The sequence below is a fragment of the Toxotes jaculatrix genome, chromosome 6 (assembly GCF_017976425.1).
Source record: "Toxotes jaculatrix isolate fToxJac2 chromosome 6, fToxJac2.pri, whole genome shotgun sequence".
In the NCBI taxonomy this organism is placed as follows: Eukaryota; Metazoa; Chordata; class Actinopteri; family Toxotidae; genus Toxotes; species Toxotes jaculatrix.
Genome location: NC_054399.1, coordinates 6,837,137 through 6,853,894, shown reverse-complemented (window position 1 = coordinate 6,853,894; position 16,758 = coordinate 6,837,137). Strand labels below are relative to the sequence as shown.

The 16,758-nt window shown below is 41.7% G+C and overlaps 1 protein-coding gene across 1 annotated transcript in view; it reads right to left on the bottom strand.

The window, feature by feature from the left end:
• unc13a (unc-13 homolog A (C. elegans)) overlaps window positions 1-16,758 on the bottom strand; it is a 40,665-nt gene that overhangs the window by 3,382 nt on the left and 20,525 nt on the right. The window contains exons 20-42 of the mRNA XM_041040184.1: window positions 16,394-16,563; window positions 16,098-16,213; window positions 15,336-15,499; window positions 15,095-15,248; window positions 14,781-14,849; window positions 14,350-14,439; window positions 13,829-13,963; window positions 12,195-12,328; window positions 11,888-11,973; window positions 11,342-11,468; window positions 11,101-11,197; window positions 10,138-10,281; window positions 9,923-10,000; window positions 9,606-9,683; window positions 9,331-9,419; window positions 9,063-9,209; window positions 8,421-8,544; window positions 7,089-7,094; window positions 5,062-5,091; window positions 3,587-3,643; window positions 3,379-3,459; window positions 2,761-2,908; window positions 1,837-1,893 (exon numbers count right to left, since the gene is read on the bottom strand). Of these exons, the coding sequence (XP_040896118.1) occupies window positions 1,837-1,893; window positions 2,761-2,908; window positions 3,379-3,459; window positions 3,587-3,643; window positions 5,062-5,091; window positions 7,089-7,094; window positions 8,421-8,544; window positions 9,063-9,209; window positions 9,331-9,419; window positions 9,606-9,683; window positions 9,923-10,000; window positions 10,138-10,281; window positions 11,101-11,197; window positions 11,342-11,468; window positions 11,888-11,973; window positions 12,195-12,328; window positions 13,829-13,963; window positions 14,350-14,439; window positions 14,781-14,849; window positions 15,095-15,248; window positions 15,336-15,499; window positions 16,098-16,213; window positions 16,394-16,563 (2,381 nt within the window). The remainder of the gene's footprint in view (window positions 1-1,836; window positions 1,894-2,760; window positions 2,909-3,378; window positions 3,460-3,586; window positions 3,644-5,061; window positions 5,092-7,088; window positions 7,095-8,420; window positions 8,545-9,062; window positions 9,210-9,330; window positions 9,420-9,605; window positions 9,684-9,922; window positions 10,001-10,137; window positions 10,282-11,100; window positions 11,198-11,341; window positions 11,469-11,887; window positions 11,974-12,194; window positions 12,329-13,828; window positions 13,964-14,349; window positions 14,440-14,780; window positions 14,850-15,094; window positions 15,249-15,335; window positions 15,500-16,097; window positions 16,214-16,393; window positions 16,564-16,758) is intronic.

Genomic DNA, 16,758 nt, shown 5'->3' with positions numbered 1-16,758 from the left:
AGAGGTGCATATTTTGTACCATATTGCAAATCTCCACCAAAATAGACATTAAATCCCAAACTTGTATTGCGATCGCACCAAAGCATCGGCCAGCTTCTCTGCGTATTCACAAATGGCCCTTGATTACTTCAATTACAAGTGATGCAGCTCACAGCCTGCAGTGTGTAAGAATGACAGTCCCCACAGATCAAAGTCCTCTTTCAGCAGCAGTCAGGTTCATAAGAATAAATTCCACTGAGCTTCATTCATTTATCCTTCTCTAATCATCTACTCTATTTGGTTGGGAAAACTAACTCTGAAATCTGCTTGGCAGGATGTTAATTTACAACCCTTTCTACAGTCAAGGACGTTCAGCAGCTGGCATGACGGCTAGAGACACACTATAGCTCCACTATGGAAGCAAAGAAAGGCCATAATGATTTGAATTTTATAAGGAACTCAATAGTTTTGCAATTTCAAATATTTTATTTCAAGAATTTTTTAGATTCAGATATATCTAGTATATATACTATATTCAAATTGTTTAGATTCATAAATTTTGAATCTCTGAGACGAAACTAACAAATAAGTAAATACATAAAATCTAGTTTTTGAAATTGCAAAACTTGAACTTAGCTACTTTAGATTAGACTTTTTAGATTTCTAAAAGGGGAATTTGGACCACACATCCAAAGGACAACCAAACACAACTTGGTATACAGCATATTTTCAACAATCCCTTTTAACCTCACCAATCTCATGAGTGTTTTTTTCATTCCACTGTTGTCCATGTGAGAAAACTGTTGGTGTGCAATAGTTTGTGCAGCAGCAAATGAGGTCAATACACCAACTCTGAATTAGCTGAATGCGCACAGCTCCTGCATCATCCTGTGTGTGCGTTTGGGAGAAAAAGTCAAATCTTTTGATGCAAATCTAAAGCGACAGAAATCAGGCCACATGACCTGAGGGGCTGCTTCTGATTGGCTCAGTCTGTGGACAGGGGATGAGTTGAGCACCCTTTTCTCAACACTGCTTTAGGGAGGGCCACGCTGCACGTGGGAGCTCTGTGTGTGTTTGTATGTGCCTGTCTCTGTATATGTTTGTGTGTGACGGCAGAGCAGGGCAGGGACAGGGAGACCCTCCCAGACAAACTCAAGCCGACAGCCATCATAGTCTTCATAATCTACTCCTCCTCATCAGCGTCTTTCGCTTCAAACGCAGTGAGAGGGGCAGCGACGTGGGGAGGGGGTTGGAAGGATTTCCTCTCTGTTTTCCTCACTGGAGACAGACAATACACTGCGCTTCTGCTTCAACAACCTTAAGGACAGTCTCTCTCAGTCACATTGCTCTGCTCAGTCACTCGCTCTCCCTCTCGCCCACGTGTGCACACACACACACACACAAACACACACACGCTCGGCCCTGGGGCCTCTTTCGATGACATCATGCTGGATCAGGATTCCTCCACACTTTAATGCATTTCTGTTTCTTTTTTCGTCTGATGTCTGCTCATCATGCTTTAGTGTCTGCTCATACATACAGTCCATGGCGTATGTATTCGGCGCAGTTCCGTACATACAGACATCAGTGTGTACATTACATGCATGAATGCATAAAGTCTATGTTCTTATTGTTGTGGTGGGCATGTATGTGTGTGCAACAAAGACAGGGATAGAGAGAAAAAGAGAGTGGAAGTGTGTTCAGTTTGTGCATTGCATTTGTCTGCTGGGATGAGTTTGAGCAGGCAGGGGAGTTTCAGGATGCACATGGAGAGGGAGGTGGAGGGTGGAGAGAGTTGGGCTTTGGTCTTTCTGGTAGTCCTGGATGTCTCAGGCCCGGAGCCTGAGTGCCACATACCCTTGTCTGGGTAAACATCCTCACTAGTGGTGAATCTCACCCCCTTCCCGCCGAACACTGGCCCACAGACGGGGCAGAAGGAGGGAGTAGACAGAGAAAGGAGAGACACGTAGAAAGATGAGGTTTTGCAGATGTTACAGAGAAGAAAAACAGACCAACATGTATAAGCCTTTTTTTCTAATGAGTTGTTTTTTTTCTACTGGACCATTTCTTTTTTTTTTTTTTTTACTCCTCTGATCTGCAGAGCTAAGCAATCTGTGTGAGCTCTGCTACAAGCAGAGCTCACACAGATTTACTGCAGTAAAAAAGTACTTTAGGTATGCTCCAAAAAAAAATACACTGCATTTTGCTTAATTAAATTTTAAACGATCATGCACTCAAACGGCATTTCTACCAGCGGTGCTCAGGGACAGTGTCAGCATCAGCGCTTCCACAAAGATGATGGCTGTTATGTAGCCATCTGATGGTGGGATGGAGGCTGAGCAACGGAATCAAAGAGCGAGAGAAAAGAGGGGGTGGGTATTTATTTTTTCACTGCAAATAGCTGTCAGATCATGTAAAGAATAGTCTGTGTGTTTCCAGAGGCTGGCTACCAGGAGACTCAGCATTTCAAAGCAGGGAGAAAATATTGTGCTGCTTCAGCCTTGGCTTTATGCTCTACAAAGCATGTGAGACATTTTCAGGATATAAAGCTCAGCATTTGGGATACCCTAACGTCAACAAAGGAGTGGAAGACACAGAGTAGAGTGGCTCCTCTGAGAGAGCATAGCAAAACACGGCATATAGTAATGATCTGACAATTATATAACAATGAAAATAAAGTTCACATTTAACAAATGAAGATACTTGAAAAGTAAAGAGAATCAAAAGTCGTCCAAAGACAGCGAAAAGGGAAGAGTGTCACAATGAGGACCATTAGGTTACCTTGTGCATTCTGTGACTGGACAAAGGTCTTAATGAGTTTGTCTGTGGCCTGCGTGTAGAGGGACAGGGCGTAGTGGAGAGATTGGAGGTCTGGGCTCTTCTCCAAGAAAGTCTTCTTCAGACCCACACCACCTGCATGGAAATATTGCTAACATACACAAAGACAGACAAAACAGAAAACAGCTGTCAACTAATGTCCCGCTGCAAAAGATTATCAAAGATGGAAAGTTACTTTTTAATTACAGAAAATAATATATCTGAGTATAGCAAACTACTGTGATGCCAAATATTAGCTTTCATTTATTTGCACATTAATCTAGCGCTGTTATGATTAGTCGATTAACTGTTTAGTGGAAGTTCAAAAAAATCAGAAAGAGGATTATTGTTTAATCCTGAAATCATAAATACCAAACATTTGATGGTTCTAGCTTCTAGGTTCTAAAATGTGAGCATTTGCTGCTTTATCTTGACTTACAGGATAATGAATTGAACATTTTTGGATTTTGGACTGTTAGTCTGACAAAACAAGAGTTTTTTTTTATGACATCACCTAGGGCTCTAGGAAACTGTGATGGGTCAAATGACTAATTAATCAATCAAAAAAAAAAAAAAATCTACCTTGATGGTGTCGAGAGCCAGCTCTATCACAGCACACTGCTTAGGTGTGAGCGCTTTGGCCTCCTCACGAACCATGTGTTCCTGAAGACAACAGCGAGAGAAGCACGTACCACAATGACCAATCTGTTCATTCATATACTCGGCTTGGTATTTTCTAGGTGATCAGAGTCTCAGGCCTGGAGCCCAGTGGTGTAAAAACATATTGTACCTTCAGCTTGGACAGCTGTCCCAACTCCTTGGCAGCGTTAAAGATGAGCTGAGTGCCCTGGAAGAAGCAGAGCGAGAGAAAGACAGAAGGAAGGCAGACAGGCAGAGAGAGGAGAGTGTTGTTATTATCATGACAAAACAGGGCAGCAGTAAACGGCTTAGTGTCACACAGAGGACAGCAACGCTTCTGACACACACATTCATAAACAGTCACTCTAAGCCGCTTTACAGATGTCAAGGTACTTTTTCCTTCAAGTTATCTGTGTTTTATTCATTCCAAAACATTACACTCCGCTGCACACTCCACACACACTCCACACACACACACCAACACACACGCACACACACACACACACACACACAGAGTGAGACATTTCAGTACGAAGAGAAGGGAAAGTGGTTCAGCTCGTGGCGAGGGCAAGAAAGTAGACATACTCATGCACTCATGAACACACACATGCACACACACGCACACACACACAAACACACGTAGTAGCTCTGCAGTTGCACTGTGGTGTACGTAGGTATTTACTGGAAATCCAGCCTAATGCAATACTCAGGTAAGAGAATATATAAGAGAATGTATATATAATAAGTGCTGCTGACGACTCCTATCAAATCCAATCTTTGGTTACAGCTCTAGACATGAAATATAGTTTTAATAGTATTACAAACAAACATCACAGTAATGCAAGAAATTGAAACTAAGTACACAAATCTGTGCATAGGACTTTCATTATAAAATCTATGGAGAAAAATTATACAACTTTTACAGAAAAATGATTTGTGTCTAGTCACTGAGCTGAATTTCAGATACTTCAGATTCAGTCAGGCAAGCAATGCCTGGCAAGGTCATGTGGGAGTAATCCAGTCTCCCTCTGGTGCTACACTACGTTAAACTGTCAGAAAATAAGGTAGATAGTTGTGACCTTTGTTGCAAAGGCTGCAGTGATAAAAATAACAATACACTGGCAAAGTTTCTTTCCCTGCAAACAAATTCAAATGCACCATAAACCCCAGGTCAAGGGGCACACTTTGCCTCACAAAGCTCAGAGGTTCTGTCCTGTGTTTCTGCTTGTAGCTGAACCACGCCCTATTTTTTTTTCTTCTGTGTTGCATTGTAGTGATGTAGATATCCAATCATATTTTTTTTTAAATTAAAATAAAATGAAGGGAACTCCTTGACCTGGGGTTTGTGGTGCATTCGAGCACACGTCTGCATCTAGAGAACATTAGAGTGTATGACCTGGCACTGGTCAGCATTAGCACGGGCAGCTACTCGCTACAGCATCTGGTAGTGGGATTTTCACAGCATGTAAACACCACTATAGAGGAATGTTGTGCAAAAACAAGTGAAAAATCAATATTTCCACTGCTTTGTTTGACTGGGGAGCTGAGGGAGAGAGACGGAGACACGGAGAGAAGACATAGAGGAGAGAGACAAGACACATTGATCTGAAGGGGTTTAGTCCTTACATCACTGTGAGAAGCACTCTTCAGCCTCCCCTGGAAAGAGAGCATGTGGTTAATACTTCAAGCAGTGGCCAGTCGCTGCAGTCTGACTTCACTCTCATGGACTAATACGCGATCAAAAGTGCACATGTTGCTTCGCAAAATGTAAACAAAATTTGAGGACACTCATCACTTCCAGAGAGGTCGCATTCTTTCAGTTAGCTGACTGTGTTGCTCTCCAAAGCAACAAGGACATGTTTTGTGTCTTAAAAAGACACAGAAAAAATAATATAATAAACAAAAGGGTAAAAACAAAAACAAACAAACGAACAACAACAAAATTTTTAAAAAGCAGTAAGATGGTGTCAGGAGTAAAGGGATGTCACAAATGTTTCTTGTAAATATGCAGGTGACATTTGCTTTTTCTGCATCATGGTCAAATCCATAATTAGTTTACATGCTGTTCATAGCACAAAAACAAACAAACAAAAAGAATCAGTATCAGGAAGTAAAGGAATATAAGTAAAAATCCAAATTCAGCGTAACATAATGACATCAAATGTCATCAGTGAAATGAGATATACTCCATTAATGTAAATTAAAGACGTAGTTTGACATTTTTGGAAATACGCTGCTACGCGACGTGTTAGACCAGAAGTTTGATAGCACTTTCATGTCTGTGCATGTTAGGGTTAGGGTGGCAAAACGGCTTGGTTACCAGCACCTAAAAAAAACTCACCGACACATCATAGCTTGTTTTTTTGATCCATAAACCAACAGAATATGAAAACAACATGTTTTGATTTTACAGAGCCATGTGATCCATTGTTCATATAAAAATACTGATTATACCCGATGTAATACGCAGGCATGAGAATGGTATCAACCTTCTCATCTAACTCTCTGCAAGAAATCAAAAAAGCATATTTCCCAAAATGTCTACTCAAAAATATTCAGCTAAAAGAAGAAAACTCAGAAATATCATATTAAAGCTCTATGTGACGACTCGGCACCTCGAACAACAAAAAACACACATCTTTTCTGTTCATTAGAAAAAAAAAGAAAAACCCACAACATTCCCTCCTGTGTTCTACAATTTTGTGCACAGATCAAATTAGCCAACTTTGAAAGGGCCTTAATCAAGCTAACTGCTTTGCTTCAACTACAATGCAAAAATGTGAAAAAAAAACAAATTATTAAAAATAAATAGTCATCACATAGAGCTCTAAATAATTAAGAGTGTTTTTGTACAGTTCTTTGAATCCATCAACCCAAAACCAAGGACCTCTTGTAAGAAGCAGCAGTCTGTGCATCAGAGCTACTGACACAATACCAGGATTACAATCATCATAGTAACAACAGAACATGAAACCAAACCAGGACAGACCAACATGACAGGTCTGACATACAGTACAGTACAGTGTTGTACAGTATACTGAGAAAAGACTGCAGTGTTGAAATAGATCAGATGCAAGCAACAAACCCACAGTGGGGGGTGGGGTGGGGTGGTCAGGACACAGTTCAAACAGGAGGGAGAGGTGGGGACAGTAGGAGGGAGGGGGGTGGGGGGAGCAGGTTGAGAAGGAGGGAAAGGGGGGAAGGGCTGGAGGTAGGGCAGGACACCAGATACCAAGCCACCGAGAGATCAGAGTCACCCCACCAGAGTCCCAGTAATAGGACACAATGCATGAGAAGAAACAAGGCAACATCAGGCGCAAGAGAGGAGTAGCACTTCCTGTTTGAGGAGAGTGTTCGGGAAGAAGAGACAGCAGAAGAGGGGGGCATTGATTGGTGGAGATTGTTGAAGGGGTGGGACCTATCAGAACCAGTCAGGAATGCACCATGCTTCTGTCTTCTCAAAACAGAGACAGAGTTGAAGAGAAGAGAAGAAGAAATGAAAGAGAGATGGGACAGATCAGAGAGGCGAGGCTGTGAGAAAGGAGAGAGTGTGATGCAGGGCAAAAAACAGGGGAAGATCGCAGCCACATATAGCAGAGAACCAACCACCGTGGACGGACAGACAGACACACACGCAGGAGTGCTGTACTTACAATCATCTGTGGAGGGAGAGCGGTGGGAGCAGGATGTAATAGTAATCACAACAACAACAACAACCAGAGAGAAGGGTCAGTCAAGCTGCAAAGAGCCCCACATCAATCAAAAACACAAGTTTGGGCCTCAGGGCTGGAGGGACGAGGAACCAATTGATGTCTGTCTAAAGCCTGGACTAAGGATGGGTAGACAACTCAGAGAAGCCTGCAAATAAGTAACTTTAAAATCATAACATTTCTCAGAATATAGCAAATAAGTGTTTAGGCTTTTAACAGCAAGTCCAAATGAAGAAATAGTTATTCTCGATATGATAGGAACATAGAGCTCTCTATCTTCACCTGTTTCTTCTAAATTGGACGGGGGGCTAACTGCAGAGCCATAGCTGAGCCAGCAGGGATAATACAGTACTGGCTAGCACTGCAGATGATAATCAGAGATTAATAATCACCCTATTAACAGTGATATGAGGCTCTTTCATTAATAACCAAACACAAATAAGAACACATATATCCAAAACAAAAGAAAACAAGTGGCTGCTTTCCAAAATGTATGATTCTTTTTGGAAGTGGGCCAGATCCTTTGGGCAAACATTTTCTGCCACTCCGTTGTGAGTTACTCATAAATCAGGAATCTCTCCAAACAAATGTTGGCTGACATACTGGAGAGCAGCCATGAGCTGGTGTTAGAATGATATGGTGCACTCCTTTTTTTTCCACTTTTCCTTTTTTAAAAAAAAAAAAATCTTGATTGCTTGGATGAATGAAGGTACTGGGGGGCAATGTAGAGTATACTGTGTGTCAGGGTCGAGGAGTGGATAGGATGCCATGTAGATGTGATGCAAAAGCAATTTGAGCTTCCTCTAGCATTTGTTTTACAAGAGGGCCATCTTGAATCGCAAAACACACAAAATGTCTGCCTCTGTATTATTCCCTTTCCTCATTCTCCACCTCCTCCTCCTTTTTCTTTTGATGCTGCCTTGGCAGTTGGAGGTGTGTGTTTGTGAATGTGTAGGCGCATGTGTGTTACATGTTTTATAAATCAGTTTCCTGCTGTGGTCATCATTATAACATATAAATCAATCGATTTTTTTTCTCTTCCACATAGTTTTTCCCACAGAAATATTCACGCAGTGACTGAGTTTTATCAATAAGCTTTCTGCAGTATAGATGTGAATATGTATGTATATATTTGTTTGTTCAGTGTTAAGGAAGCATGTGCAGGTACAGTGAGGTATAAGTGGCGATATAATATGTATGCTTGGCTTTTATATTGTGTGTATTTGTATGGTTGCACGCCTCTGTATGTGCATTTGTAGGTCTGTGAGCCCTCACCGTTTGGTCTGTCAGTGGCGGCAGGACGATGGTCTTCTCCATGGTGTTCATCACCAGTTTCCACAACTCCTTCAACACACGCTTCAGCACAGTCTTCTCACAGATCTTAGCAAACAAAGTGAGGCTGGCAGGAGGCGGCAGGAGAAGAAAGTAAGGAGAGATTAATAATAAGCAGCAGAAGAAGGCAAACACTGTCAAAAATAATAATAAAGAAAACAGAAGACAAAGCGAAAATGGGCCCCTCTTGATCAAAAAGCACAGAAGCTTTTCCTTCTCATCCAGGAGCAAATTAACTCATAGATTTTGAAGCCTTTCTTGTGTCTCTATGAATGTTGAATAATTATTTTAACTTGACATGATCCGTAGATGACACTGGAATTAAGCAGAAATCCCTCTCAAAGAGGGGAAATTACACACAAATATTAGTCTTCTGTGTGCATATTGCTGGTCTATCTCTTCTTGAGCTGCTAACTTCATAGACATTTATACACTAACTAAATATATGCTAACTTAACCATTGCTTAGACAAAAACAAGGCATTCATGAGTATGTCTGACCTTGGATAAATAGGTTTAATAATAAAAATGCCTTCAAAGCTGAACAATCCTTTTAGACTACCACTAAAATGGCAAATTGCCTCACTTGCTGTCCAAGAACTCCATGATGGGCTGCAGGACGTTGTCAGCATCCTGGGCCACGCTGCTGGCATTTCCTACATTTGAAGTTCCCTTCACTTGAGCCAAGATGTCTCCCATCTGCTTCACATTCTCCTCAATATGAGGCTGGAAACTGCAGAGATAAAGTAGAAGAAGATTTTAGGAAGTCTGTCTAAATATACATCACGTTAATGTCAGAGTTAAGGAGTTTGCAGCGCACACATATTTCTCTGTGGATGTGAGTGAGTTTCTACCTGACAGCAAAGACCCTGCTGAGATCATCCATGACATTGTTGAGCTTAACCTGCAGGTCTTTCAGGATATCGCTGGCCTCCACACACAGCTGGAGCATGTACACAAAAACATAAACACACAGAGCTAGTTGGAATGTTTGGGAAGTTCTAACGTCACCAGTGGATATATTTCAACTGAGGTGACTGTCTGAATTAGGCAACTGTGACCAAATACACAAAGTTTAACTTGTGAATAATACTGGTTGGAGTTTGGACAAAAAAGGGGAATCACTCACATCTTTTCCACCCATTGCTTCAAACATCTTCTCCAGCTGAACTCTCAGCTGCTGGATGTTGTTGATCAGGATGCAGGGCTGAGGATAAGATCGTACATGTCTGTCTGAAACACTTCCAAATTCAAAATGCGTCTGCCTTCTTTTGGTACAGGATCCAAAGACACAATGCTCACAAAAACCATAAATATACTGAACAGAACTGTTTATGTTCCACACAAAAACAACCAATTTTCAAGCAAGTAAAAACTAAAAAACTAAAATATAGCTGGCCCCCCTGCAAAAATCCAAATGGGTTCATCAAGTCTTTGGCTACTCACCACTTTCTCCATGGTGACATAGTTGGCAAACAACTTGGAGATGATATCAGCATAGGACAGAAGTACATTGCTGATCGTCTAGAGAGGGAAACCAAAGAGACCAACAGGTCATTAGTCTTCATGGGATTGTTGTAGTTCAGTTACTCAGTTTAAAATGATATTGTATATTTATTTTGTGTGATTTAACTGCAAAGTGCTATTTTTTTAGAATCTACCTTGGCGAATCGCTTCATGTAGTGTCCAACAATCTGCGGATCTGGACACTCTAGCTTCCTGATGATCTCAAAGCTCTGGTTGAGCTGGGAAAACACATCCACCACCGAGCAGGAGAACAGAGCATGTTCTGATGTGACCTGGAACTGTAGAGCAGAAAAGATGTGCAAGAAGATTAAAAACCGGGTGAGGAAATAAAGGGTAGAAGGCGTTGCAGATTAGGGAAAAGAGTGAGGGAAAGGGATGAGCAGGGGTAGCAGGTGAGAAGATGGGATTCAAGGGAGGCTAGCAAGATGTCACCTCTGAGCACCTATGACCGTATAGATGCTATATTAAAGTGGACCTTTGATATCTTTCACTGCATGTTCAGAGTCTCAGACCACCCTAGAGCCAGTGATACCGCCAGAGAGACAGCCAGCTGGTGACAGGTGGGAAACTCCTGTCTGTCCTCTAGTAATTGGCTGCTGGTTTGCGCCTGGTCCCTAATTGGCTGGAGGGAAGCGTGTATGTGCACCTCCAGGGAGTCTGGGCAATGAGGTGAGGACAGATTTCCTGCCGTCAAAACTCTGGAATAAGACCATTAATTCACAATATCCTGCTGTCACAGAGTTATCTCTCTAAGTACATGCACGTCTCAGCCACACTTTGAACTTCCAAAGAATCTCTTTACACGACGAAGCACTTCCACTAAAACATCCTCTTAGCCCCAAACACACTTTCTGAGTCCATGCCTGCGCTGCAGTGTCACTGCCTGTGTTGCTGTCTTTGAAGAATGCAAGAGAGGCAGGGGGGAAGTGTGGGAGGCAGAGCGGGAGGCAGGAGTAAACTTTAGCTGATAACTTCTGAGTGTGACAGAGGAAGTACAAAGGATGGATTACAGTAATTCTGCCTGAACAACAACAGCGACTCAGCAGTTTCAGAGGAGTGAAGGGGAGATAAGGAGAAGACGAGCTCCAAACTTTTACCCCGTCTTTTTTGTCTCTTTCCAAAGCACCGTGCAGAAAGTCCCGAGACACTTCCTCATTTTCATCCAGCCACTGGATGACAAATGGCTCAAACCACCTATGGGGAGCAGAAAACAAACCAGGAAGCCAATTTAAACAAGGAAAAAACATTTGATCCTTTACTCTTATTTTCTGTTTCCAGTACACGTCGGAATGTGAGTGTCCCAGTCTGCAAAACAGTGATGGTTGAGCTGCTACTCACGCAGGATATTCAGGCACTCTGCTCTTAAAGAAGGGCAGGTCTTTGCAGTACTCGTTGTACAGCCACTTGACCTTGAAGTGCAGGTTCATGTAGTCTGCACTCTTGCACAAGCGATTTTTTTCATGCTCTGAGAGAAAGAATAAAGCAGATAAATCCATGGGGGGTTAAAAGCTAATTCCTCCTGGGTATTTAAGATATGTCTATCTGCTGTTACCACAGATCCACTGTGCATTCAGAGACATCGGCCCAGAGTCAAACACACGTCCTCATGGATTTGTTGAATATAATCGATGGTGTGGTTATGCAGTCACATTGTGTATGGCTGTCATCAGTTTTATGGCAGAAATCAAATATTAATCAAACCTAAAATTGAGTGTGACCCTTCAGGCTTTGCATAATTTGGACAAAAACTTTTATTCCCTCACACTTTTTTTAGTTTTTCATCCCTCTGCCATGGTGACTCTGAGTCCCACGGCCTGCTAATCACAAGAACTCACTACATTTTGGCCATTTGAGGAGCTCGGAATATCAATGACATGCACTCACCCTCCATTGCATATTTCATATCCTGAGCAAACAGGTTCCACATCACTTCAGCACTGATTTTACCCACGTTGAGCTCCTGGGGAAATCTTGATGGAGGACAAAAGGAGAAAGGCTTAATGTACATGCACTTTGAGAGAAGGTATATTAAACTCAGCAAACAGATGAGAGCCTGGATGTGTGGTTGTAGAGGTATTAAGAGACAAGACAGAGTAAACATCGTGACACTAAAATGCTATTAAAAAGCAACGTAATCAGATTAGAAAAAGAACGACCACATAGATGAAAGAAACACACAGAATATACATACTGGTTTAGGCAGGGCGTGTAGGAGTTCTTGTCCTCCTCAATAATGGAGACAATAAGTGTGATGAGTTTGGACCAGAAGTCCAGATTTTTGATGCTTGGTCCCTGCTCCTCTGGAGGGACGGCACCCTGCTTGGCCTGGGATCAAAACGAAATGAACACAGACTGGTCACTGTGGTAACTCTCAACTTCCAAACCATGCCTGCTCATTGAACAATTTTCCCATCAAATTGCTATAAATTTTAGGCAACGCTGCACACTTTAAACCTCTAGTCACATATTGGATAAGATAACCAAAGGGTGAAAAAGGAGCATAGTCCTGTAATTGTATAATTGTCTGACAGTTTAGTGCTTTTAGTGTGAGAAATATAGAGGGAAATCTTGGCTGTGCTGTTAATTCAGAAACTGATACATATTCAACGTTTGCTGCTCAAACAGCTTTAAACAGACTCAGAACGTCAACTGTCTGGACGAGTTCTTTGAAAAAGCTGAAGATGTGCAGGAAGAAAAAAAAAACGAGCACTGCAGGGGTTGAAGAGTGAAGAATGATCTTGCAGAGATTTCAACAAAATATAGCAATGTCCCTCAGGATGAAATGTTTTATTCAAAGGGAAAAATGCTTATTTGAAAATCACAAGGGAGTCTGAATGGGGCTGGTGCTTTAATGAGGACTCAAAGCAACTTCTAGAAATCCCTGCTGAAATCTGGTGCAGGAGTGATGGATGGAAGAGCCCGGCCTACTCAGACTGAGAGAATGATGGGGACTCCACACACAGACACAAAGTAAAAGCATGTACACACACCAGAGTCGCAATGCATTTTACACACCACTGAAGACAATGCAGAAATCACGCAAAGAGTGCGGACTCATAACATTTAAAAATCCTTTGGTACAAACACTATTTTTAGCCAAGCAATGTGATTAGTCAAGGAGCAGTCAAGGACACCTCAGCTTATAAGAATTCATGAAGGAAACTGCTGACCAAGTTCAAAACTCTTTCAGAGAGTTTGGAGTTTCGACAGCGATTTATCCTACTACTCCTGAGAGAGTGAACCAAATTAAAGGCAAAGAAAAAGAAAAGTGCATCAATCATTGGACATTTGCAACAAAAAGAGTCAATATTGATGATAGCTAGCACTGATCAGACACTACAGGGTGGCAGATTATCTAGGCACAATGAGCTACCAGGAACCGACAAAGTAATTAACTAAATGTTGACAGAATGACCACGATCTGACCACAGAGACTGGTTGACATTATCCAAACTAAAACTCAACTAGTGGGTATTTAACGCACTCTCAGGACAAAATAAAACTCAGTATTTACTTGGGGGTAAAAAAAAATAATGTCATGTCAGTCTGAGGGAAAGCCAATAGAACAACACATAAGAATAAATAGAGATATGAAATCTTTTTGGTCTGTGTATCTTTTTGTTTTTTCTTCTAATGTACTATGTAGTAGTGTACAAGCCATTTGTGTGTCTCTTATTTCGTACACACATGTCCTTTGGCAATGCTGCACTTAATTATGCCCATGCTAATGAGAAAATTTGAATCTGAAAATACTGAGAAAGAAAGAGAAAGAGGGAAACTTTCACTCACACCTGCACAGACATTCAATTCATTGCTGCTTCTTACCGGATCTGTCTGATACTCGCGGCTGTAGAGCTCATGACAGTTATTAAAGATGTACTCGTAGGTGGAGTTGAGACAGGCTTTGACACAATCCTTCACTACCTGACTGGCTCTGGGTGGAGACTGAAGTTCTTGGACCTGAAGACACAAATAAAGAGAGAGAGAGACAGTTAAACTAGACAAGTGACTGGCTCATTAATTCACTGGACTATGGCACGTCAGAATAGTTTTCATGGCCATCTTGGTGACAAAGATAAAACAAACTATATAACTATATATAACTCTTCCTTGAAATTCAATTGTAAGATAATTTTAAGATGAATACTTCAAATCCCAAATATATAGAGTTGTGTTTTTCATATGAGTTAAAACTCCTGGAGAAATTGTGGATGAAGTTCATTACATCCTGTATGTGGAACACACTGAGCCAAAATGGCAGTCTAATGGGTGGGCTGAGGCAATGAAATACAGCAGACGACCAAAGAGTCTCTGATGGAAGGTGGAAGAAGAAGAAGAGACTGTACCTTCATTCTGAAGAAGGTGATACTGGTGAGGAGGTCCACAGTGGACTTGAGGTCCTGCAGCCTCTCAGGACTGCTGGCTGGGAAGTTGTTCTGCAGTCAGACAAAATAAATAAATAAATGAATAAAAACAAAAAACAAAACAGTGAGCCACAACATATGATATTATATCCATCTTTGTCCAGAGTGTTTTTTTTGTGTCCATGGGAAATATCCAGCATAGACATCTCTTACATTTGTTCCTGTGTGGGTGTGCAGTGTTTCCTGAATGTGTCTGTGCATGTGTCAGAGGAGCTGTCACTCTAATTAACACATCCGCCTGCCTTGTCTAACTGTTTCTCAAAAAGAGAGAGATACCATGAGATAGAGAAGCATTACAGACATTAGAGAAGATAATACATGAGTGTAAACAGTGAGATGGAGATAAATCTTACTCGGTACATGGACAGGTCGATCCTCAGAGAGTTGTGCAGCTGATCTAGAAGCTTGACAAATCGCTCTTTCTGTGGGTATTGCAACATATCGCACAACAGAATTTAACATTATTAAACATACAGCAGACACAGTACACTGCTTAATATGCAAAGGTACAACAATTTAGCACCACGACGTGTAAATGAGTAGTAAATACAGGAATTATAGTATTGCTGTTTTTGGATAGCTTTGGGAAACAAAAACTAATTGATGAACAAAATTGTGACACCTGGTGAATTTATAGATTCTGCTAAATGATTCTTCAGTGACTCACCCCAAAGTTAGAAGCAGCAAAGCGATCAGAGGCAGAGACGTTGTTAGTTGCCTGGGTGGTGTGGGCATAGTAGGCATTGATGTTAGCCAGTAGGGTACTCATTACTGCAGGCACACCTGGGCACATATACTTAGATGACAGGCAGGCAAAGTGGCTGCAAAAGAGGGTAAAGACATGTAAACAAACACTTGCATGCAAACCACCAGGTCCTTTTTAGAACAGCAGTTTCTGACTAACATACGTCATGGCCTGGTAGATGGACTCCACTCCATAACGCATGGCAAACTCATCCACAATCTCCTGGGGAGTCTCCTCAAAGTAAACCTTCCACGCATCATCCCCTTTAGCATCGGGGATCTTCACCACACCGTTGTTCTGGATGTCTGTCACATAGTGGAAGAGGTTCTAGAGAGAGGAGATGTGAAAGAGTTAAGGAATGAACTGAAGGAGATGTATGAATGATAAGAGAGAGCGTTTCACATGTCTCTCAGTTGTAATCAAAGCTTGCATAAATTTCATTGTACAAAAACAAAGCAGATTTCAGCGTCTCAATCTGTTTATCTTTAACTGGCCGTGCTAGATAAATAGCCATTAAACTACATTACGAGGCCAATACAGGGTGGTGTCTTGGCTACTCGGCCATAAAGTGTTATGCTGCTGTAAAACATTCTGAGTTGGCTCGGTAGTTTATGGCCACTTACGTACAGCAATAACAGTGGTCCTATGTCTGTTAAGGTTCAGCTAATGTGCTCTGTTGAGTAATGGGCCGAGTAATGATTCCATACAAGGCTGTGATTGGCCTACACTCAGTCAGCAAAGTTCTCCGCACAGAGCGGCGCAGACTAGAAATGTGTCTGATGTCTTTGCTGTTGGAAGAGGTTGGAAGTCTCACAAAGTGCACATCAGTTCCTCAATGCAGTATTTATATACAACTCTATAATAGATATATTTTCTTACTTTCTGACTGTTCAGACATACAAACACATACACACACTGAGCTTACTTCATGCAAACAGGTGTACTGAACGTGATACGGGGCGACCGTCTCCTCTCCTTTGATCTCTACATTAATGTGCATGCGAATAGCCCCAGACACAGCTGATTTGTCTGTACGCTTGTCTGTGAAGAGCACAAGACATACAACAGCACAGTTACCAAATTCACTGCTGAAAAAAAAAAAATCTCAATCAGAGAAGTTAAATGAGTCATACAACTGCAAGGTAAGGACAGCTGACTATGGCAGTAAGGAGGTGTAGGGTTAGTGCAGTGTAAACCACGTGTACTATAAATTCCGCTGACCGAGATTGTACCAGACGTCCATCTCTCCGCTCAGAGTGCGGACCTCGATGATGGTTTGACCGAGGAAGTCGTCTGATTCCCGCTTGAACTTCTGCTTCACACGAGACTTAATGTCATCGTCCTCATCCCACACTCGCACCTTGATACGATCTGAGGAGTTGTGACACTCACTACATAGACAGAACCAGAGAATCAGCCAAGAGGACGGGATGGATGACTATCCTGAGTCATTAAATGTGAAATTGTAAACATAAAAACTGCCCTTCAACAAATATAAATCAATTTAATTTTTTTGTCAGAAAGCAGATAAAAATGTTTAACATCCACACTGCAACAACTAGAGCTCAAAGACTTACTGGACTGAC